The sequence below is a fragment of the Protopterus annectens genome, chromosome 10.part0 (genome assembly GCF_019279795.1).
Source record: "Protopterus annectens isolate FY-2018-M chromosome 10.part0, PAN1.0, whole genome shotgun sequence".
NCBI lineage: Eukaryota > Metazoa > Chordata > Ceratodontiformes > Protopteridae > Protopterus > Protopterus annectens.
This window is the reverse complement of record NC_056744.1, coordinates 744,339,512-744,362,585: the sequence shown is the minus strand read 5'-3', so window position 1 is coordinate 744,362,585 and position 23,074 is coordinate 744,339,512. Positions and strand designations below refer to the sequence as shown.

Sequence of the window (23,074 nt, the reverse complement as noted above, 5' to 3'; positions counted from 1 at the left end):
AACTACCTGGAGGTGAAGGATTAAAGTGAGCAACACATACTCACCCACCCTGGGGAGAGAGCAGTGGTATGGTTTGTGATGGCATTTTACCAGGCATCTTGCCTGATGGAGATTAACATACAGGAAGCTGTGCAAGGAATGGGCATGCATTCCTTTCTAATCAACCCTTGGTGTTGTAATCAGAATCATTGCATGCGTGGAAGCACATCTTTATGAAAGGCAGGCATTGCAAAGTTCATTTCAGCTGGTAAAGGGAACAGGGGGATAAGATTAATACAAGAAAAACCCTGATGATTGCCTGGATGATAGCCTCCTATGACTGGCTGTCACCCAGGGGGAATAAATGGGCCAGATGAGTTATGGCAGGGTTGATAATTAGCAGGCAGTGGTGTAAAATAAATAATAAAGTTGATCATCTTAACTTAGTTGAGTATATTGATGGACCTTTTCCTTCTTGAGGTAAGAAAGACACGTGTTTTGATTAATAGGAATGTATAGACTAGCTTTAGTAGAACTGTTAGGACATGTGTCTTTAAGAAGTACATTAACAATCATAACTGACAAAAAAGAAAAAAAAGAAAGCCTTCATAATTTTTGGAACTAACCAAAGACTAAAACGTTTGGTATGCCTTAATCTCTGCAGTCTGTTAAGTACCTATTTTTGGCAGGTTCAAAAGCGCAAATACTTGAGCCTTTGGGTTGATCTTGCTTCACATCTCTTAGCCAGCATACCGAGATGAGTGTTGATAATATGCTGAAGCAACTATAATGTTGCTGTAGGTCTCAAGGATCCTAACCTGGGTAACAATAAGAGCCATTGGAATTTTTTTTTTTTTTAACTCTTCAGCTAGAGCACACATTTCTGATAGTAGCCTTCAGTGCTGTACACAGCACTAATTTTTTTCATGTACTGATAAGCAATATATGTGCAGATTCATTTCCATCTCCAGTCAGAGTAAAACTGTCACTCAAAAAGACTGACTAGATCCATGTCATTGCTCTTGCCCTCCCTTCTGTTAGCCTCCTTTTCATTCAGGCTGCTGTACCTTGACTTCTGGCCTCCATTAGCATATAAGCTTACATTATCTGCTTTCTATTCCCAGGACCAAAGGCCATTAGACTAAACAAGTTTGGCTAGCCATAAAAGAAGAGGACTTCAAAACGTAGTTCTGTCAAGGGAACACTTTACTGGCAGAAATACAAAATTAATCTGTTAAAACTCTAGTTCTAAGCTAAATTTTTTTTTGTTTATATTTTTTATTTAACATTTGTTGATCGGGAAAGTCCGACTAGGATAGAGCCTATTTTTAACGGAGGGCCAGAGAAAAACACTGCAGATGCATGTCTTTGGAATGTGGGAGGAAACCCATCTGGAGGAAATCCACACGAACGCAGGGAGGACATGTAGACTCTGCACAGAAGGTACCCCCAGCCGAGAATCAAACTGGAGAACCTCTTGCTGTGAGGTGACAGTGTTAACCACTACACCACTGTGCCACCCATACATGTACACCTGTTTAAAATATATGAATGCTAGAACACAAATTTACTCTGTGTAATACCAAGCTGGCTGTAACTCTGTCAAATTTGAGTGAACTGAGGGTATATGATCTTTCACTCATATTTTTTCTTGAACTGTTACTCAGATATGTAGTCAACTGAAAACTAGTGAATATTTGTCAGTTTTCAGTAATATGTATTGTGCATCTCTGCCCCAACTTCCATGCCCATTGGATTGTCCGAGGCCAACTCTCTTAATTGGACCATGGCACCCCTAAGGGAGACTCCTAAGCAAATGCCTTTCCCCTTGGACTGGCATGCCCATCCCTCCCTGCCGTTAATCAAACCCAGGCCGCTGGGCCTAAGTTAGGGCTTTATCCCTCTATGCCACCAGAGTGACTCACATCCATCTTTTTCAGTACTATATGACTTTGCATATAAAAACAGTACTTTGAAGAACAAGAATGTGGAAGCACTTTCCTGAAAGCCATTAAATCTTTAAAACCTTTTAAACAAGAGGTAACTTTAAAGATTGTCGCAGTGTATTAAACATATCAAAGTATGCGTGGGATATGCTTCTATAAGGTATTTTGTGATGTATGTACACTGCACACTTATGACTGTTTTACCTAGTCAGTATATCATAGCTTGTTTTGTTATTTTCCTTCATATTTTTTAAAATTGCAGTTAAATTGGGTGCCTGTTAAAAGTTCTGAGGACTTTAGTTATGATCCCTAGAATAGTGAAACAAAAATTGTGAATGTGGTGGAATATGTAGTATGTTGGAGATTGCAGTAACTTTGAAAGTTCCCCTTACTCAGAGGTACAGATATCTCCAAGTTAGTATACATAAGTAGCATGGCATATGGAATGCAGGGGAGCAGATGCACTCCCTGCAAACATGTTCAAAGGGTATAACAGCATGTTTTAGAATTCACTTTTGTTTTCTTAATCCCATTTTTGTTTTTTAAAGTGTTGGGACTTGCAGTTTATAAAAAAGTATGTAGCCTTAGATCAGCTTGGTGTACTAATACAGTTGTTTTTACCTTTTTAGTTACAAGAAGTACATACCTGAAAATCTCAACAAAACCATACGTCAGAGGAACTTTTTGACCAGGATTCGTATAAACAATGTCTTTAAGAGCTTTCTTAATGAATTCAATATCAGGACTATTCTGGATAACAGTGTTTCTCAGCATGACCTTAAAGTAAAGTACTTATCCACCTTGGAATCCTTAACCAAGAATTATGGAGCTGAAGTATTTGAGACATCACGGCTTCTCATTTCATCTGAAACTGAACGAGGAGAATTGTCTGAGAATGAAAACAGTCTTTATGAGGTTATGGTCACTGGACATGCTGGAATACAGTGGAGGTGTAAACCCACAGTAAGTACCTTAGCTTCAATTAAAATGTTGTGCAGATGTATTTAAATCTTTTTGAGAGTCTCGCAAAATGTACGTGGTTCTCTGTAGTCTCCTAACAAGTGAGTAGCTCACATTCATTTAAGAGGATTAATTTTTGGGTCATATTCAGGTGAAGGTTGTAGCAGTCAGAACATCAGTGAATGTCAAAGGAGGCATCTGGCATTGCTCTTTAGAGGGGAGAAGGTGAGAGTGGGTAGAATAAAATTGAAACTGATGACAGGATGACAGCACAGGAAATTGATTCATGATATGCCTGTAGTGCTACTGTACTTATTACTGCAGAGAAAATTTCTTGCTGTAAATTAGCTACTATCCTCAGCCAAAGTTTCAGCTTTTTCATAATGCACTTAAATGTATGCTTGCAGAGAGATGTGCAGTTAAAGCCATGCAGCTGTGCACTTAGGATGTAGTGTGTTGATGTTCAAGTCCAAGTTTTTAGTGTGTTGATGTTGAAGTCTGAGGTTTTTGTGCATTATCATTTAATGGAATATATGCTGCCTTACATATGTGACTATTTCTAGGAGTTCTCAAAAATTGTTTTACACATTCTGTGAGGCACCCATTTTGTATGTTATAGTTTGTAGAGGTGCAGCTGTAGTTGAATTAATTTTTTGTGATAAAGTCAGACATTTGCTGATGAATTTGCTGTGCTTTTCATTATTATCAATGTTATTATGTTTTAATACCATTTTGTTTAAATCCGTTATAAACAAGATATAAATTGATTCATATATGGACATTCCAGTCTCAGATCCTAGTTTATTAATTCATTTGTTGACTACGATAGACTGCTTGCTTCACTTGATCATTTGCAGGCTCAGTCTGGGTTATACAACCATGGTGCAAAGTACAAATGTTCTAGTACAAGCAAACTTATAGCAACTACACAAGTAATGCAGGCAATTTTAAAACAGTATGTGTTATATAGTATCAGTCGAGGAGGAACTCTTGGATGTTAAGATGGTTTGCTTCTTATGCACTGAGTCGCAGGAATATAGTTCTGGTAATGGATAGAAATGAAGTAGTAACAAAGTGCAGCAGAGGATAATGTGAGGAAGAAAATCTAGAAGGATTGGAGAGAGAAGGTGATGTAGAAGGAGAGGAGCTTATGGGAAATACTGAACATGGTGATGCATGGAGTTCGGTGATACGACTATTGTGAGAGCATTTGCAGTGAGACAGTTTAATAAGGTGACAATTTAGTTCTTTCTGGAAGTTATTGAATGAAGAGACGGACTTTGCCTACTGGAATGGATTCCCATATTTTTGGCACAAGTGCTGGGAATGCACATTTTATGCTTTTTATTGATGGTGAAGGGAGTTTGTAATTATGAGTTGGAATGAACAGGGATCTGAGATTAAATATTGGAAGAAGTCTGTGGGATCCTTAGTTCAAAGTAAAGGAAACTTTGTTTTAAGAGGAGTTTGAATTTGAGATCCTAATAAAAGGGTAGATATTTGAGAGATGGATAGCCATTCGGCTTTAGAAAAGGTAAGTAATTTCTGATCTGCTTTGACGTACAAGGTGATGAAACACTAGCAGTAACAGAAATATATTCTGATTGGTGCACCATCATGATGTCCAGTATAGTTGTAATTTTTATACCTTTTTACAAATGTGCATAACATAGCAGTACAATCATTTATTATCAGACAATGCATATTATAAAGAAAAACAAAAATCATTCCTTTGTGATGTTAACACAAACCCAGTCCTGGGATCACAAGCTTAACCAATCTGAAGGTCATCATAACCTTCTTCTAACTGTTAATCTTCAATAACTTCATTGCCTTATTGGTCTTGATCATCTATATCTTTATATAACTAAAACTACTTACTTCACAAACTAACTCTGAAGTATTTAAAAACAAGCATTAATTAAAATCTATGCACCACTATGATCAGAGGAGTATGTAATATGTCAGTAATTGTCCATACAGTAAAATGTAGAATATATAACTCAAAATATACGAATGCCTTACCCAGTACTTGTAGCTGCACTTTTCAAAACAGGCAAACATTAAACTTTTTTGAAAATAGAGACACGTGCTTCATAAGACCACAGATGTTGTAAATTATAAAACATAAAACAGATGGGTTTCGGAACTGATCTGGGATCTGACTTTGGATACTTTTAGACTTCAGGATCCACAGCTCAGGCTCCTCCCATTACCCACAATTCCCCATGTCCCCAAGATTACTTCAGATCTCATTTGTCAGTTCGACTGAGCAGATGTGGTCTGCTCGGCTCAGGCTTACTTCAGCTAAGTTTTCTTTTTCTTGCTGCTGTTGTGGTATTTATTTTGATAGCTGTTGGACGACTTCTTGTGATAGTATATCTTTTCCTGTAATTATTTTCTAGCATTTCCCCTTACTCATAAATGTTTTTCCTTCTGTTTGTCTCACACCTTTATTGTTAGGATGTGGTTACTTTTTTTTTTTTTTTGTAATAGATTTTACCATTGTTGGTGTTGTGTAGAGTTTGTAATGTAATTGTTGGTATTTTCTAGTTTAAAAAAAAAAAAAAACTTGTGTGAAATCTTTCTCTTCACTTTTGACTGGCTTAATCATGACTGACAAGTCATCATTGTACAAAAAATATTTATCTTGCAGCCACAGACTTCCAAATTCAGATGCACACCAAAAGTGTTTGTTTGTTTGGGCGTTGCCCACTTGAATAAGGACTGCTCCATATGTATTGCCTTAGGCCACCGGGCTATTATTGAAAGCAAAAATAAACTGGTATTGAAGGAATTTTTCTCCTCCTGTAGGAGAGTCGCCTGTCAATTTCTTCTCTTTCTGGAGCCTCCCCATCTGGTAAAAAAAAAAAAAATCCTCTGTCAGGTTTAGAGAGAAGGGTGATAGATCCAGGGAAAAGGGGAAGGAGTCAAAGATGCAGTCCCCTGACTGTTGTGCTTCACCTCAATTGACATCTGCTCCAGACTTCAAAAGCCCAGATCATCTGATCCCCCTTCCCCTTCAGATCCGACACTTGGACGGTAATGAGCCCCCTCCTTTACTGGAGCCAAGATTTTCAGCGAAGCTGCATTCACATTTTCTTCGAGAGACTGGTGAAATTATCATCCAGACCCCATCTTTATCTGCTTACCTGAGGTCTATTAGGTGTACCAGCAGCCTTATAGAAGCTGATGTGGAAGATCCTTGGGACTGCAGTTCATCTGGGACTTTTGCTGTCTCCCATTGGACCCCAGGAGCTTTGGCCTTTCTACACTTCCTATGGTTGCTCCTAGTCCAATCCGCCCACCATCTTCAGGGTCTCTGGATCTGAGATTTCCTGAAGAGTTGTTTGTCAGAGCCTAAGATATGATTATATTCCACTCCGGTGACTTCCTTGTTCCCACAAGTTCCATGTTCCGCAGTTGTGGAGAGATCTCAGAGCTGAAATTTCATTGTTGGTTCCAGGGACAGGGGATCGACGCTGACATTTTTGGAGCTATCCCTTCCACTCGGACATTTGGCTTTTGATAGTTTGGCTGTGGAGTCTTTCTCAGAGCAGAGTCAAACTGGTTTTCTCAGCCATTCAGATCTGCAGGTCTTGACTCTCCTACTGGGATGGTTTGTGGTTCTCCCATGGCTTCTTCTTTTCAGGCTTTCAGGAGAGCTCTGTCCACTGTTGGGGAACTGACTTCTCTTCCTCTCTCTGTTCCACCTGCCTCACAGCTGAAAACTGTGGACCAATACACAAGCCTTGAGACGTTCCACATGCAGGACACACAACAGTCTTCACAGTCCTCTCCGGAGCATCCCATTGCTGAGGGTCCTTGGAAACATTAATGTAAGAGGAAGCACATTTACTCCTCCCAGGAGTTCCTCACCGAAGACACTGATTTTGATGAAAGGGAAGGATCCCCTAGATCACTACTTGTGGATATCTCATTAGGGGATATCCTTGAACTGTTGAGAAGAGTCTGTGTTTCTTGAGGCTTTGGATCTGGCTCATCTATTTCTTGGATGGTCCCTCCCACTGATGAAATTGTGGACTTGATCTCATGGTGGGCATGGAAAGAACCAGATGTGATGGAACCAGTGCCCCCCACAAAAATGGATACATATCTTGCTGCTCTGAAAGACTGGCAGTATTGGAGCAGGGGCCTGGTAGTGGATGCCATGATAGTGGTGGTAGCCACCAAAAAGGAGTTTGCAGAGGAGAGCTCATCTGTCCATCCCCTTAACAGAGAATTTGGTGCTTTGGATAGATTTGGGAACAGAGTCTACGCTTCAGCCACCTTTGCATTAAGGTTGCTGAATTGTTTGGTACATATTACAGGGTTTCAGAGAGATTTGACAAAGCAGTTCTTCAAATCTGTCTCTGGGTACATGTTTGCAGAGGACAAGAAAACAGTGGAGTCGCAGCTGGCCACATGTCAGTCATTATTAAATCCCTCTGAGTCTGATATCAAGTGCAACTTGAGGGCACTTCGAGAGCTGCAGGTGCAGGCATTACCATAAGGAGACATGCTTGGATGAGGTTGTGTGACTTTGCTGAGCCCTTTAAGATGTCCTTTGTAAATGCCACTTATGGTAGTTCAACCCTTTTCAGACCCGAGGTCAAAGGCACACTCTCCAAAATTCAACAGGATGGGGAAACCCTTTCTGCTGTAGGAACATGGTTTCCTTACCCCCCTCCCCTCTCCGAACCTTCTGTAGAAACCAAAAAGGGGGCAAGAAGCCGTGGTTCTGGAAGTCTCAATGGTTCTCCCTGGACACTTCAGTTGATAGACACCCCCCCCCCATAGCAGGTAGAGGAACTCTAATATTGGACACCACCCATGAGGCAGAGAAGGCCTGCAAAATCAAGGCTTTAGGGGTCCCTTCTCCTAGAAGCCTTTTCAAGCGCTCCTGATCAGTTGTCTAACTGCTGCATTCTGAAGGCAGTTGGGGGCACTTATCTTTACACTCAGAAGCTTGGACATTCATCACAGACTATGTTTGGTGCAAATAGTCTGTGAGACTATTCCATTCCCTTTATTTGCCTACCCCCACCACAAAAAACATTTCCCAGTGTTTCACCCTCACAAAGAAAGGCAGCAGCTATAGAGATAAAAATGCTGCTAGACAAATGAGACCAACAAAGATTCAGATTTTGCTCAAGATTATTTTTAGTGCCAAAAAAGAATGATGACCTCAAGCCACTTTTGGACCTCAGCCATCTAAATCATTATGTCAAACACACAAAGTTCCAGTTGGTCATAATAAAGTCTGTCTTCCTCCTATTGATGAAGGATGATAGGATGTGCTTGATAGACTTTAAGGTGCATACTACCACATTAGAATGTACAGATGATTGAGGAAAGTGTCTTTGCTTCTGGCTGGGGGCCCAGTCACTTCCAATTTAGAGCCCTGCCCTTTGGTCACACTACAGCCCCCTGGGTGTTCACCAAGTGCTTGGCAATGGTTGCAGTCCACCTTAGACTGCAAGGGTACTGTGTGTTCCCCTACCTATAATGGTTCTGTATGTTCCCCTGCTTGGATGACTAGCTCATCACCACTCATACCAAGCCTCTTCTAGTCCAGGCAAGGAGCTACTTGCTTCAGCTTTGCTCGCTGCTGAACATAACAATGAATCAAGAAAAATCAGTTTTCCCCAGTACAGACTTTGGAATTTATAGGAGCTTACTTAGATACCACTACACATAGCAAGACTGTTGGTGAACAGACTGACCAGGAAAAACAGCTAGGGCCAGCTCTCAGGTTAACTGTCATTCCAGAGATAAAATATTCACAAAGAGCAAAGTAATGTCCAGTGATTAGAAACGATAGGCAGGTAATGGTAAGTAGTAAACTTGTTTGTTTAGAATACACAAAGCTTTCAGGCCCATGCCCTTCCTCAGTGTGTTACATAACAAACTAGTATTCATCACATACATTTGAACTAAAAATATTCATGACACAGCCCAATCAGAAAAAGACAACTGCATGTTCATATTTAAAGACATAAAACACATTTTAAAACATGAAATATTTCCTATCTAAATTAAGTCTTGTACTCTAAAATTGTAAAAAGTATAAAAAATGTATAAAAATGTATACATATTTGTATATTAAAGTGCATATATCAGTCATTTACAATAGTTCACCAGCATTTGTATTTTCTTTAGTATAGGTTTCAAGCTCACTGCTGCATTAATACCAGGTAGAGAGTCTGCTTGCAGTCTCACTGTCCATTCATACTCTAAAGTCTCTAGTATGTTGTTCAAGTCACCTCTTCTTATCCTCCTATGCACAATACTTATAACTCTAAACTTAAAATCATTGTCTCTTCCCTTTTCATTCATGTGTTTTGCAAGTACATTGGTTTTGACATTTCTGCGTATTTCAGATTTATGTTCTGTTATGTGATCCTTAAGTCTTTGTGTTCGCTTACCTACATAGAAGGAAGGACACTGTACAGGTAGCATGGTATACCACATTAGAAGTAGTGCAGGTAGCATAACATTTAAATGTATATTTTACATTTATTTGTATTTGTATTTTACATGGATGTATAAACTCAGCATTGTTTACAATGTCTTTACAGCAGGAGTAGTTATAGCAATAAAAAGTACCTACTTTGTGTTAGTTTAACATTTTGTTATTTCATATCCTTATAATGAAGGCATTTTTTTAAGTTTGTGCAGTTGCTGTAGGCAAAGCATTGTCTCTCCCCTACCAGTTGTTTCATTTCTGGCATAGAGCCTAGTAATGTCCAATGCTTAGATATAATATTTGTAATATAATTAGTCCTGCTATTAAACCTAGTTATGTAGCTTAAGGGACCTTGTTCTCTTACAGAATCCCTAGGGGGTCCTTCTTTCTTCTAAAATATGCTCAAGTGTAGCTGCATCATAGCCTCTGTCTTTAAATTCATTTACCATTTGGTCCATCTGAGTTTAACACTTGTTATCTGTATTCAAGCGACTTGCCCTAAGTAGCTGACTCTTAGTAGTGCTCTTAAATATGTGGTGGATGCATACTTGCTCTAAGGGTGTACCTGTGTGCATGTACATCCTTTTGAGAAGTAGAAGTTTCAATACCATTACTAGTTTTCTCTGGCTTAACATCTAAAAATGTATTGTAATCAATGAATAGTCCAATGTGAACTTCAAGAAATCGGTGGATGTATTCATTAGTTCTACAAATACTGTTAATTCATCATCTTTCCTGAGGACATCATCCACAAAATGCTTGTAAAATACAAGGTTGTGGACAAGTCTCAGGGGATCTTTGGACATAAATTGTTCCTCCCAAAATCCTACTACAATATTAGTGTAGGTGTTTGCCATTGGGGTACCCATGGCCACACCTGCCTCCTGATGGTAAAAGTTTTCACCAAAAATAAACACATTGTTTTTCAGAACAAGATTTGTCACCTCACATATGGTGTTTCTGTAGTTGACACATTGCTATGTTGACATAAAAACATACGTATTGCTTCTAGTCCATAGGCATTCGGTATAACAGTAAAAAGACTCTTAATATCTAAAGTGGCAATCGTAAAATCTGTTTCATTACACTCATACCATTCATGTAGGCATATAAGGAAGTCACATGTATCCGTAATATAACTTTCAGTGTTCACTAATAACTTACCAAGTACAGATTGCAGATATGTAGATATGGGTTCAGTGAACCATCCACTTCCAGATAGGTCTCATAAGGTGGTTTGTTTTTTGTGTAACTTGGGTAGGCCATATAGCACTGGTATAACTGGAGAATGGAGTATTAAAAAAGTCATACAACTCGATACTTTATCATTGTTAAGCTGTAATTCATAAATAAGCATATTAACTGTACTATTATACTTGGCAATCTCAGTACTGGTAATTTTGGCAGAACATATGAATGATGAGGGAAGAGACCATGAATTTAAATTTAGAGTTTTAAGCATTGTGCATAGGAGCATAAGAAGAGGCGACTTGAATAACAGACTAGAAACCTGAGAGTATGAATGGTTAGTGAGACTGCAAGCAGACTGTCTACCTGGTATTATTGCAGCAATGAGCTTGAAACCTATACTAAAGAAAAGGCAAATGCTGTTGAACTCTTGTAAATGACTGATATGTGCACTTTAATATACAAATATGTATATATATATTTTATACTTTTTATAATTTAGAATGCAAGATTTAGTTTAGATAGGAAATATTTCATATTTTTAAAATGTATTTTATGTCTTTAAATATGAATATACAGTTAATTGTCTTTTTCTGATTGGGCTGTGTCATAAATGTTTTAGTTCAAATGTATGTGAGTAGTTTATGTAACACACTGAGGAAAGGCAAAGGCCAATGAAACCTCTACAGGTACCTGCCTAGCATTTCTGATCACTGGACTTTACTTTGCTCTGAGCAGATTAACTAACAGGCACTACAGCTTCTATCCTGTCAAATGCACAGTTCATATTGTTTTTTCAACATTTGGGGGCATTGGCAGCTTCCATTACCTTGGTCCTTTTGGCAAGATATTACATGTGAGTTCTACAGTGGACACTGGCAATTCAGTGGTTCATCAGCTGTCAACCCATGAGTTTTCAGATTTGTTTGACAGACATTTGCAAGACTTACAAAAGTCGTGGATTCAATATTCTGAGGTTCCACAGAGCCAACACTTTGTTCCTCATCCTCCCAAAGTCACAGATACCATGGATGAGTCCCTGCTGGGATGACATTACATGGGGAAGTATGGTCCAAGGGATGTGGTCCCTGTCTGAGGCCAAACTTCACATCAGTGTCTTAGAGACGAGGGAAGTCCTAGCATTGCTGGCCTTTCAAGAAGCCCTTTCTTTAGGGATGGTTTCTTTTCAGACAGACAGCATGTCAGTAATCTGGTATATCAATAAACAAGGGGGGGACACATTCTTCCCTTTTGTGTTGAGAAGTCATGAGTGTATGGCAGTGGACAATATCTTCCAACCTCCTTCTGATGAAAAGTTGCATAACAAGGAAGTTCAATGTTCTAGTGGACAGGTTGAGCAGGTTAATTCTGCTACCTCACAAGTGATTTCTCAGTCCATCAGAGGTGGAACAAAATTTTTTGCCAGTGAAATCAGCCATGCTGCAATCCTTTTGCATCTCTCATCAGCTCCAAATGCAGTAGGTTATTTGCCACTGATCCGTCCAAAGAGGGAGTCACCGAGAGACACTATAACACTTTTGGCTCCCTGGTCTCCTCTATGCCTTTCTTTTTACTTTGCTGATCCAAAATGTTTACAGAAAGCTCTACAGATGAAGATCGTGGTCATCCTCATTGCCACCTTCTGGTCTTCACATGTGTGGTTCCCCTTCCTGTTTTCTCACTTGATACACCCATCCCGGGTGTTGGGCCCATATTTTCTCTCTGGCATAACTCACCAAGACATTTAAGCCCTCAAGTTAACCGCTTGGTTTTTCCATTTCCAGTGATGGCTACTCACTCCAGGCTTTCTTCTCAAGTTATCCACATTCTCACTTCTTCCCAGAAACCATCTACCAGAAAAGTTTATAAGAGTAAGTGGAAAATATTTTCTGTCTGGGCTTTCCAAAGGAATCTAGATCCTTTTCAGCTCCTTTTTCAGTGGTTTTGGATTTCTTAGATTCTGTTTTTCATTCTGGGGTCAGTTACTCTACTGTTAAGGTTCAGTTAGCAGCTATTTCATACTTTCATGTTGGAGAAAACCATTCTACCTTAGCGTCCCTGAAACTATGTAAAGCTTTCTTGTGAGGTACTTTCCTGCTTAGGCCAACATTTATTGATCCTCTCAGACTTGGGATATGACAGTTTTGCTCCAAGCTTTAACACAGGTGCCCTTTGAACCTGCCTCCAGTGTGGACAAGAAATATTTTTTGACCTGTAAAGCACACTTTGTAGTCACTATTACTTCAGCACAGAGAGTGTCTGAACTTCCAGCTCTGTCTTGCAAACCTCTGTACATTTTCTTCCACAAGGACTGTGTATCTTTACGAACAGTTCCATCTTTCATACCTAAGGTAGCTACTGAGACATCGGTTAGACAATGCATCAGTCTACCGGTTTTCTTTGCAAATTTTTCAAATAAAGGAAAATATATGCTTTATTTGTTGGGCATGCATCGCAAACTATGTTTCTTCCTCTCTCTTACTAAAACATTCAGAAATGCAGACCAGCTTTTTGTCTCCTTTTCCAATGTCAAGCTTGATCATGGTGCTTTGAAAGTATCCTTAAGTAGATGTTTAGCTGAGTGTATTTCTTATGTATATAAGGAAAAAGGCTTGATGCTAACCAGATCTGTCAAGGTTCACTCTATTAGGTCTGTGTCATCTTTGCCTTCTTTTCATGGGCCTCATTTGATGATGGCTCCACTGCTGCCACCTGGTCTAACATTCATACCTTCATTTCTCATTATAAGCTGGATTTGCTGTCCAGGAATAGAGCAGCCTTTGGTTCTGCTGTGCTCTAGAATATCCTTCCTTGAGACCACCCTGTGGGCTAAGTAGCTGGGACTGTGTGATCCATCTGTTGAGGAATGGACGGGCCAGACATCAGATATGAAAGTTATGTACTTAATAACAGTAGATCTGTGTTGCCTGATTCCATCCTTACCCAATTCTCCTCCCTCTGTCTCCTTTCCATTTCGTTATTTCATGGAAGCTTTTTAGTGGTGTGCTTCTGGTATGACAGTATGACCTGCCTGTTACCAAGGTATTGCACTGTCACAGCTTCAGAATAGTGCTGTGTTCCAGACATTCATTTATATATGGGAGGTGGATTATTTTGTTTCCCCTCCATATTTTTAGCAATGGTTGTGTCATGGGTTTGCGGATAAACTCAATCTGAGTTAATCTTGGAAACGAGGGGATTGTGGGTAAGGGGAGGAGACTGAGCTGTGGATCCTGAAGTCTCAAAGCATCTGAAGTTGGATCCTAGATCGGATCTGAAATCCATCTGTTGCGGAAGGACAGAATCAAGACAATACAGATGTGTCATTATGGTAAGTACATGACTTTCGTTTCACCATCTATGTGCATGAATTTGCAAGAGCACAAAAGGTGATATTAAAACTTCAAAGTGATAACCACGGTGGTTTGTTATGATTTTTATTAGCCACATGGTTCTGCTGTCGTGAATCTTACCTCATCAGCATAACAGTGGGTTACCTGGACACTTCCTTCTAGCTATACACAGCAATTGTAATAAGAGTTGATTCTTATCAAATTAACTCACTTGTATATCTGCAGTTCATGGTCCCCTACTTAATACCTCTAAATGTGCTATTTGCCTCAGGAGTCGTGAATTCTTTATATGATCTAATTACACAAGTCATACATATTTTAATGCTTTCTAAAAAATGGCATTATGAAATTTTCTTCCTCTTAAGTTCATCTGCAACTGGACAGGGAGAATCAGCCTGTGGAAAGCAGTCACAGTTCACACAGATCTCATTTACTCGTAATGGAGACCACTACCGCATTATCATTTGCAGACATTTCCTTGAATGCATACAGTCCATCATAATACCAAACATGCAAGTCTGTAGCCCTCAAATTCTGAAATCTTGAGGAATACAATAAGTTGCTAAATATACTTTGCATAAATTTCAAATAAATTTTAATTTCCATAAATTAAATTCTGAAGAATCCATCATCCAGTTAACAAAGTCTGTTGTGTATTCTCTTGCAAACCAGTGTGGAAACCTCATTTCTAAATATTAACATTAGCGATTTATCTCAGATATTCATTTGGCAACATTGCATGACTTGCATGAAGTGTACTAATTTTAATCCATTCAGAGACCTCTTGGCTGGACTAACCCGTCATTCATCAGTTATTTAAAGTAATATTCAACAGTTGTACTGTGCTTCATTCAGGCAAGAAACCCAGCCATCAACAGTCCCATACAGGCTGCCAAAATCTTCCAGTAGTGCTGTTAGCAAGTTGAAAATGCAATACAACCACAAATCTTATGATACAAATACCTAGCTAAACTAGAAATTTGATATTTAGAAAAGGAGTAACAAAGATTCAGTCATACATGATTCTAGCCATGGTGTAAAAACAACCTGTAAATAAATCCATTGGTAATATATATTTTAACAAAACATACATCAGTTTTGCAAGATAAGTAAAAGGAAAATACAGTTGTGTAAAATCTTACCATAACAGTAGATGTCATTTCCTTCATTGTTGCAGTATTTATGTATGGGATTCCCTGCTGTGGAAGCCCAACGTTGGCCAGTACGGGAAAGCCTGCTGTTGCTTTAAGGTCCACTGAACATCACCCGTATGCTACTCATGTAGCATAGGGGCATAAAGTTGACATTTGGACATACCATCCTGGGAACTGATTGCCCCAGTAGGAACATCAGTCCAAGGAAACCCAGGAGGTAACCAGTACATCCAGGAAGGAAAAAGGACTAGTGAAAGGGAGTGAATCCTGCAACAGTGAAGGGAAGGACATCTACTGTTATGGTAAGATTTTACACAACTGTAATATGTCCTTACACTCACTGTTGCAGTATTCTTTACGTGTGTGAGAGTGCCAAAGCTCGAGAAGAAACTTGGGAGGAGGAAGTAGTAGTTGAGCTCGCTAGGAAGCCATGAAGAATGGCCTATCCAAACCAGCTCTAGCTCTAGAGATATCATACAACTTTTGTAGTGCTTGGTAAAAGTATGCACAGAAGTCCAGATAGCTGCTTCAAGAATAGAATTAGTATCCAACCCCTTGAAAAAAGCACCAAGAGAAGCCACAGCTCTAGTAGAATAAGCCTTTACAGAAGAAAGGCTGTCACCATGAAAAGTTTAGCAAAAAGAAATGGACTTTGAAATCCAAGAAGAAATAGTTTGCTTGGATACAGCTAATCCTAAGGACCTAGTATGAAAACAAACAACCTAGTATGAAAACAAATAACTGATCAGATTTTCTAATAGCCTTAGTCTTAGATCAGATTTTCTAATAGCCTTAGTCTTATCCAAATAAAATCTGAGTTGTCTATGCATGACCAAAGTATGCATCACCCTCTCACTGTCAGATAGCGAAGAGGGGAAAAAGTAAAAAAGTGAATATACTGATTGACAACTCATTAACCACCTTGGGCGTAAAAGAAGGATTAGTATGCAAGGACACCCTTTTCTTATGAAATATCAAAAAAGGATGACAAGCCATAAGGGCTTGCAGCTGAGACACCCATCTGGCAGAAGTGAAGGCCAACAAAAGAACTGTCTTCCAAGAACAATGCTGCAAGGAAGCTGAAGCAGCAGGCTCAAAGGGAGCCAGAATCAACTTCTCCAAAACAAGAGGGAGGACTAATATGAAGGCCACCTTTAAGGAATTGTTTAGCCTCGAGAAGCTAAAGGAGGTGATAAAGGCAGAGATAGCTGATAAGTGGACTTTAATAGAAGAATAGGCCAAACCAACATTGAGCAACTCACACAAATAAGGGAGAACCAAAGGAACATCCACAGTAAGTAGGTCAAGGTTACGAGAAAGACACCAAATAGAAAATGTCTTCCATTTGGTTAAGTAGGATTTCAGTAGTAGGTTTCCTGGCCTCCTGCAGGATATTCAGCATGTCCTCAGAAAAAAGGTGTCTATGTGGAATCAAAATCCTGTCACCCACAGTGTCAGTTGAAGTGGAGATGAATAAGAGATCCCTTGCCTTGTGTAAGTAGAGCCATCTTGTGAGATAACTTATGATGATTGCCCTTGCCTAAGTGTGCTGTCTTGGCAAAAAGAGAGTCACCGACAAAATTTTGGGAGATTCCTGTTGAATTTTGAGTTGCCCTCAGTCGGCCTGATTGACAAAGTCTTGGGTTCTGCATCGGTTGCTGTCCCTTCTTCCATGACATCAGGTCATCAGGGGTATAAAACATGCAGCTGATGCCATTACATCAGTCTTTCTTGCCGTGCAGTGCCCGAATCAGAAGCAGTTCGCAAGTGCCGGTCGGCCGACTCCTGAAATTTTCGTTTTCGAGTTTCAGAACCGAAGTCTTCAACTTAAAGCTAAGTACCCCGTTGGGGAAACTTTTTCTTGCTCCTTACCGATATCCGTAAATGTTTATAATTGCATTACTTGTGGAAAGCAAATACCTCATAAAGATTTTCATTTGTACTGTATTCCTTGCCTAGGCCCTGACCACGACGTACCTTGCTGTCGGTTTTGTGCTTTATTTAATCAACGCACTATCCGTTGTCATATTTCGGTTCTCGATTTAATTATCCAGAAATGACATCGGTTAGCCATCCGACTACCGGGATTCCGAAAAAAGACAAAGATAAAGACAGAGACAGGCCGTCAAGGTCCAAAACTGCCGATGACGCTTCTCCTAAGCCAGTCACCAGTTCGCCGGTACTCAGTGAGGCACTTTCGCAGCCCCTGATACCCACTACATCTGACTCGCAGGCCTCTACTGAGACCCATTCGGGAGTCCAGTATGCTGCGAGGTACTTCACCTATGGAACCCGTGAATGTCTCTACCTTGGATGGGTCCGGAGCCGCTGTGCAGGCACCAGCTTCTGAGGGTGTATTCAGGTCTACAGACTTGCATATTAAACTGACTGCACCTTCTATATTAAGGCCTAAATCTCGATCTGTGTCTAAAAAAACGACGCCCAGGATGCATGTTCAGGCCCCGATGCCTAAAAAACAAATTATCAAAATGGCTGAAGATCTTATTACTCTAATCAGGGGTAATCAACCCCCTCCCCTTCTTAGAGGCCTAGGGCTGAGCTTGACTATGAATCTTCTGATCAGTACTCTGTTTCTTCTGATTCTAACGACCTGGATTTGTCCATACCTACTTATGAGGATTCTGATTCAGAGGATTCCATTCCTTCTGCTTCTCCGACTGAGGACTTTTCTTTTGGGGAAACTTTACATACCTTAAGGGAGCATTTCCACTGGGAAAGTCAGGAATTTTCTCTTTCAAAAAAGAGGCTTAGGGATTTCCTTCTTCTACCTCAGCATAGGCCTTTGGCTATACCTCCTGTACTAGTCATTGTTGATGGTGTTTTTAGAATACAGTATGGCCCCTGATTCCCTGCCTCTGGCTCCTAATAAACCTGACAGATACTACAGGGTTCCTGAGTCCCACAAGTTCCTTTTCAAAAATCCTGTTGTGGATCCAGAAACCATTTCTCAGGGTCCCAAGGGCATTAAGGCCTCTTCTGCTAAAAATCCAATCCCTTCTGATAGAGACTCCAGGGCACTGAATAGATGGGGTAAAAAGGTTTATACTTCTGCAACCTTGGCAATCAGGGCTTTAAACTGCCAATTTCATATGTTAAAATATCAACAGCATATTACTGGACTGCTTAAACAGAAAATCATGTTGATTTCTGACTGTGTGGAAAATAAAGATTTACAGGATTTATTGCATTCTGTTGAACAAGTTGGAAAACATACCTTGCAATGTGGTTTTGATTCTTTAGAGGCCTCTTGCAGGGCTGCTGTTACTGGGTCTGTGCTTAGAAGGCATGCTTGGCTTAAGGAGCAATCTCTGCCAGATCATGTTAAAGCGAAGTTGTTGAATGCTCCTTTAAATCAGGACCGCCTGTTTGGCAATAAGGCTGAAGAAGTTCTTAAAAAGATGGAAGATAAAGTAAATCTATGCAAACTGTAAACGATTTCTTACAAGTGCAACCTCCAAGATTTAGTAGGCACTGGCCTACTAAGAATTGGTCCTTTCCAGCTTCTTCCAGATCCTCTCGAAACAAACACAGACGCACAAAAAGCACCAGGTTTCAGTCCCAAGGGACTCTCAGAACTAAGCAGTGGGGGGCTCCACTTCCAAATCTGGAAGTAACAAGACACCCCCCTATGGTAAACAGTCTCAATGACTTTCCTTTAAAATTACCTAGCACTTACCTTTAGCCATCCCTTTGGGGGGAAAGATTGCTCTTCATGCAAAAACCTGGGAACTCATAACCCAGGACAAATGGGTTTTAAATATAGTGTCCCAGGGATACAGATTTCATTTCCACGTGTTGCCAACTCCAAACGGGTGGCTAGAGCTCCCCCCAAATCAATGGGCAGAGGCTCAAAAACAAGTACTTTCCCCCTTAAACATGGGAGTTATTCAACCGGTACCAGAAGAGGAAAAGGGACAAGGTTTCTATTCCAGGCTTTTCCTGGTACCCAGAAAAGACAAATCATGGCGTCCAATTCTAGACCGGTCTACTCTAAACACCTTCCTGTACATTCCAAAATTCAAGATGCTGACTCTTCACCAGTTACTTCCTATGCTAGGCAAAGATGCCTGGTTGGCAACTCTAGATTTAAAAGAAGCTTACCTGCATATCCCAATCAGGGAATCTTGCAGAATATACTTAAGCTTCAAAGCAGGCCACTTGCATTATCAGTTCTCTGCACTGCCCTTTGGTTTGTCTAATGCGCCCAGGGTATTCACAAAGTGCCTGGCTCCAGTAATTGCATTTTGTAGGCAAATAAATATTTAAATATATCCATACCTGGACGATTGTCTAATTCAGGCAGAAAACCAGGCCATTCTCCTAAGTCATCTGGCGTTTGTAAAAAGGGTTCTAACTTGTCCGGGGTACACCATAAACAAAAATAAATCACAACTGGTACCCTCTCAACAGATTACATTCCTGGGTGCAAGCTCGAATACAACTGTCCAGATGACTTTCCTCATGCCAGACAAGCAAATTCATTTGGTAACTTAGTTCAAACAAGTGGCCACAAAAACCCTGCTATATGCAAGACAAATACTGCAAGCCTTTGGGGTTCATGGCCTCCTGCATTCTTCTAATTCCATATGCAAGACTGCATATGAGGAAACTTAAAAAGTCTATAGAGTCAACATTGTCACAGCCTGGAAACAATGATTCCTATCATACCTTGCCTACGCCTGGAATTTATATGGTGGGCAGAGGCCTGCCACCAAAACAAGAGACTGCCATTCACACTACCCCCTGCCACCCAAACCCTGACTACAGATGCATCAGGCTATGCATGGGGGCTCACCTGGCAGGGAAGTGCATTCAGGGCAAAGGGAATCTAAGTCAAATGCACCTGCATATCAATCAAAAAGAAATGCTCTGACAGCTTTCAAGGACTACATTCTTCCAGGACAACTAATGGTAAAGACGGACAACACCACGGTTATGTGGTACATAAACAAGCAGGGGGGTACACATTCCTACCCCCTCTGCAGACTAGCCATGGCATTGTGGAACACGGCCTTGAGCTGCCAAGTGCACTTACAAGCTCAATTCCTTCCAGGAAAATTGAATACACTGGTAGACGGCCTAAGCAGAAATCTCATGGACCCACACGAGTGGAAACTGGAACCATGGATTTTCAACATGTTGACAAGCAAATGGGGGAGCCCAGACATAGGTCTATTTGCCACCTCCAAGAACTACCAGTTGGACAAATTTTGCACAAAGACTCCCCACAAAAAAGCCTGGAAAGTGGATGCTCTGTCCTTCAGCTGGAAAAACCTATCAGTGTACGCCTTTCTCCCTCTGCCTCTGCTCTCCAAAGTTCTGCTAAAGGTCAAACAGGACAAACCAAGAATGATTTTGATTGCTCCAGACTGGCCACGCCAGCACTGTTACCCACTCCTGCGCAGTGTGTCACAAATATTTCCATGGCACTTGCCTCAAACACCTTCCTTGCTGTCTCAGCAGGAGAACCAAATTCTGCACCCTCAGCTCCCACCATTGAACCTTGCAGCTTGGCTAATCACTTAAATTCACCCTTAGCAAACCTGTGATGGATGTCATCTTGGAGGTGAGAAGACCTAGTACTAGAAAATCTTATGCTGACAAATGGAAAAGATTCTCTGCCTGGAACCAATTAGGGATGAGCACAGCAGCACCCAATTTACCTCTGATTTTGCAGTACTTAACTGAGATGCTTCAGAAGGGCCTGTCTTTTTCCTCTATTAAAATCCATGCTTCAGCTCTTTCAGCTCACTATAACACAGAACCACCCCACTTTTCTCATCCCCTGCTAAAGCAGTATCTCAGAAGGGCAAAGAACTTGAGACCACCCAGGACAGCTCCTACCCCTGCCTGGGACCTTAACTTTGTTTTGGAGAATCTCACTCTACCTCCTTTTGAGCTATCTGCTACAGCAGACTTAAAATTTCTTTCTTGGAAAACAGCCTTCCTTTTAGCAATCACTTCAGCTAGAAGGATATCTGAATTACAGGCCCTTATGGCAGTGGAGCCTTTCATCATCTTTCATGCAGACAGGGTGTCTCTGAGGACCAGTTCATCCTTCATGCCCAAGTGGCTTCTAGTGTGGCTCTTAATCAGTCCATTCATTTGCCAACCTTCTATCCCAACCCACAGAACAAAGGGGAATGGATTCTGCATTCCGTGGACGTGCACAGACAACTTAGATTCTACTTGGACAGAACTAAATTTCAAAGAAAATTTGAACAATTTCTAGTAGCATTTGCTGCTGGGGCAGAGGGGAAGGCTATTTCAAAACAAACCATTTCTAAATGGATATGCCATTGCATTCTTTTCTGCTATAAGCAGTATGGAAAAGCTATTCCCCCAGGGGATCAGATCATTCCACTAGGGCTGCATCTACTTCTGCAGCCTTTCTCAGAGGTGTTCCTACCAGGGATATTCTAGAAGCTGCTACCTGGAGTTCAGTACATACTTTCAACAAGCATTATCATTTACCAATTTTCTCTAAATCCAGAGCTGGCTTTGCCACTGCTGTCTTGCAAGGCCTTATAGCTGGTCCTACTGCTGTATAAATTCCTCCTCCCAACCATAGCTTTGGGAATCTACCCAAATATAATGACTGCAACAGTGAAACACGAAGAACATAGTACAGTTGTGTACATTTACCATAAATGTAGATGTTTGAGTGTATTCACTGTTGCAGTCCTGGTTACCCTCCCTCCAGCCCCCTGTTTTTCTTTCTTTCTTTTACTATGCTTAAAAAGCCTTTTTGGTGTATTTGCTTTTGGTTGGAGGTATATTTTTGTGTTTTTAATTTTATTTGCTCCCCATTTGGGGGGCACCTGTCATCTGGGGCAAGAAAAACTGATGTAATGGCGTCAGCTGCATGTTTTATACCCCTGACGACCTGACGTCATGGAAGAAGGGACAGCAACCGACGCTGGACCCAAGACTTTGTTAATCAGGCCGACTGAGGGCTACCTGCCAGCAGATTACCCAAATGTAATGACTGCAACAGTGAATACACTCGAACATCTACATTTATGGTAAGTGTACACAACTGTACTTACCTGATTCTGATCAGTTCCTTTTCAAGAATCCATAATAAAAACACCAAATCACCACCAGCTCACTTCAAAGAAAAATACACCACAGTACGAAGCAGACAGGAACACTGAAACGCAGAGATGGTCAAAAAGCTTTTCTTTTTAATAACAAGTCCTAGTACCTCGGCTATTCGGCTTCAATGGAACACCTCACATTCAAAAATCATCTCCTTATATATTTAATTAACAAGCAACTCATTAATCAATTAGGGCAAAAATTCATCATTTAAAGTGCAACATCTCTGTTTAACTTGCATTGTTGTTCAAAATGCATCACAATGTAGCATTCTTATGGTAAATGAACACTGATGAAAGGAGTTCAATGAACTTCATATTTTTCATAACCATACATACAACTATTAATTTATTGCTTAATACATGATCGAATTGATGTTCACAATATAATATATAACCATCATGCTAAAATACCACTGTCTAAATTCATGCCCCTTGGATATAAGGTATGAAAATTAACTATCATTCTATATTCTAATCTATTCAATTCTGTTTTAAAATTCCCTGCCTCATAACGTGGTCTAGCCAACACACTAAAGATAAGTCCATTACTGTTACCATTGTGCACATTGACAAAATGTGAAGCCACAGGGCTGTCCATATTTTGCACAACAAACTAATGGGCACAGTATTTTTTCATATAAGGGGTGGCGTAAGCCACAAAACTTTGGGCTAGGCTTATAAATGCCTTAGGGCAGATAGCCTAGTATAAACCTATGAACCTATATTACTCCTCCTAACATCCCCCAAATGCTCTAAGATGCAGAATTTGACTTTCCTCGTAGTTTGACCAATATACCAAAGTGGCTTAACACAATCACACCCTAAAATATAAACCACCCCTTGTGATAAACAATCAAATTTCTCAAAAGCTTGATACTTTTTCCCATTAATTTTCTCTCCA

The 23,074-nt window shown here is 40.4% G+C and overlaps 1 protein-coding gene across 1 annotated transcript in view; it reads left to right on the top strand.

Annotated features, from left to right (window-relative positions):
* The window catches only part of JAK1 (Janus kinase 1), a 1,643,095-nt gene that overhangs the window by 664,004 nt on the left and 956,017 nt on the right, over positions 1–23,074 (top strand). The window contains exon 6 of the mRNA XM_044085562.1: positions 2,555–2,888. Coding sequence (XP_043941497.1) covers positions 2,555–2,888 — 334 coding nt within the window. The remainder of the gene's footprint in view (positions 1–2,554; positions 2,889–23,074) is intronic.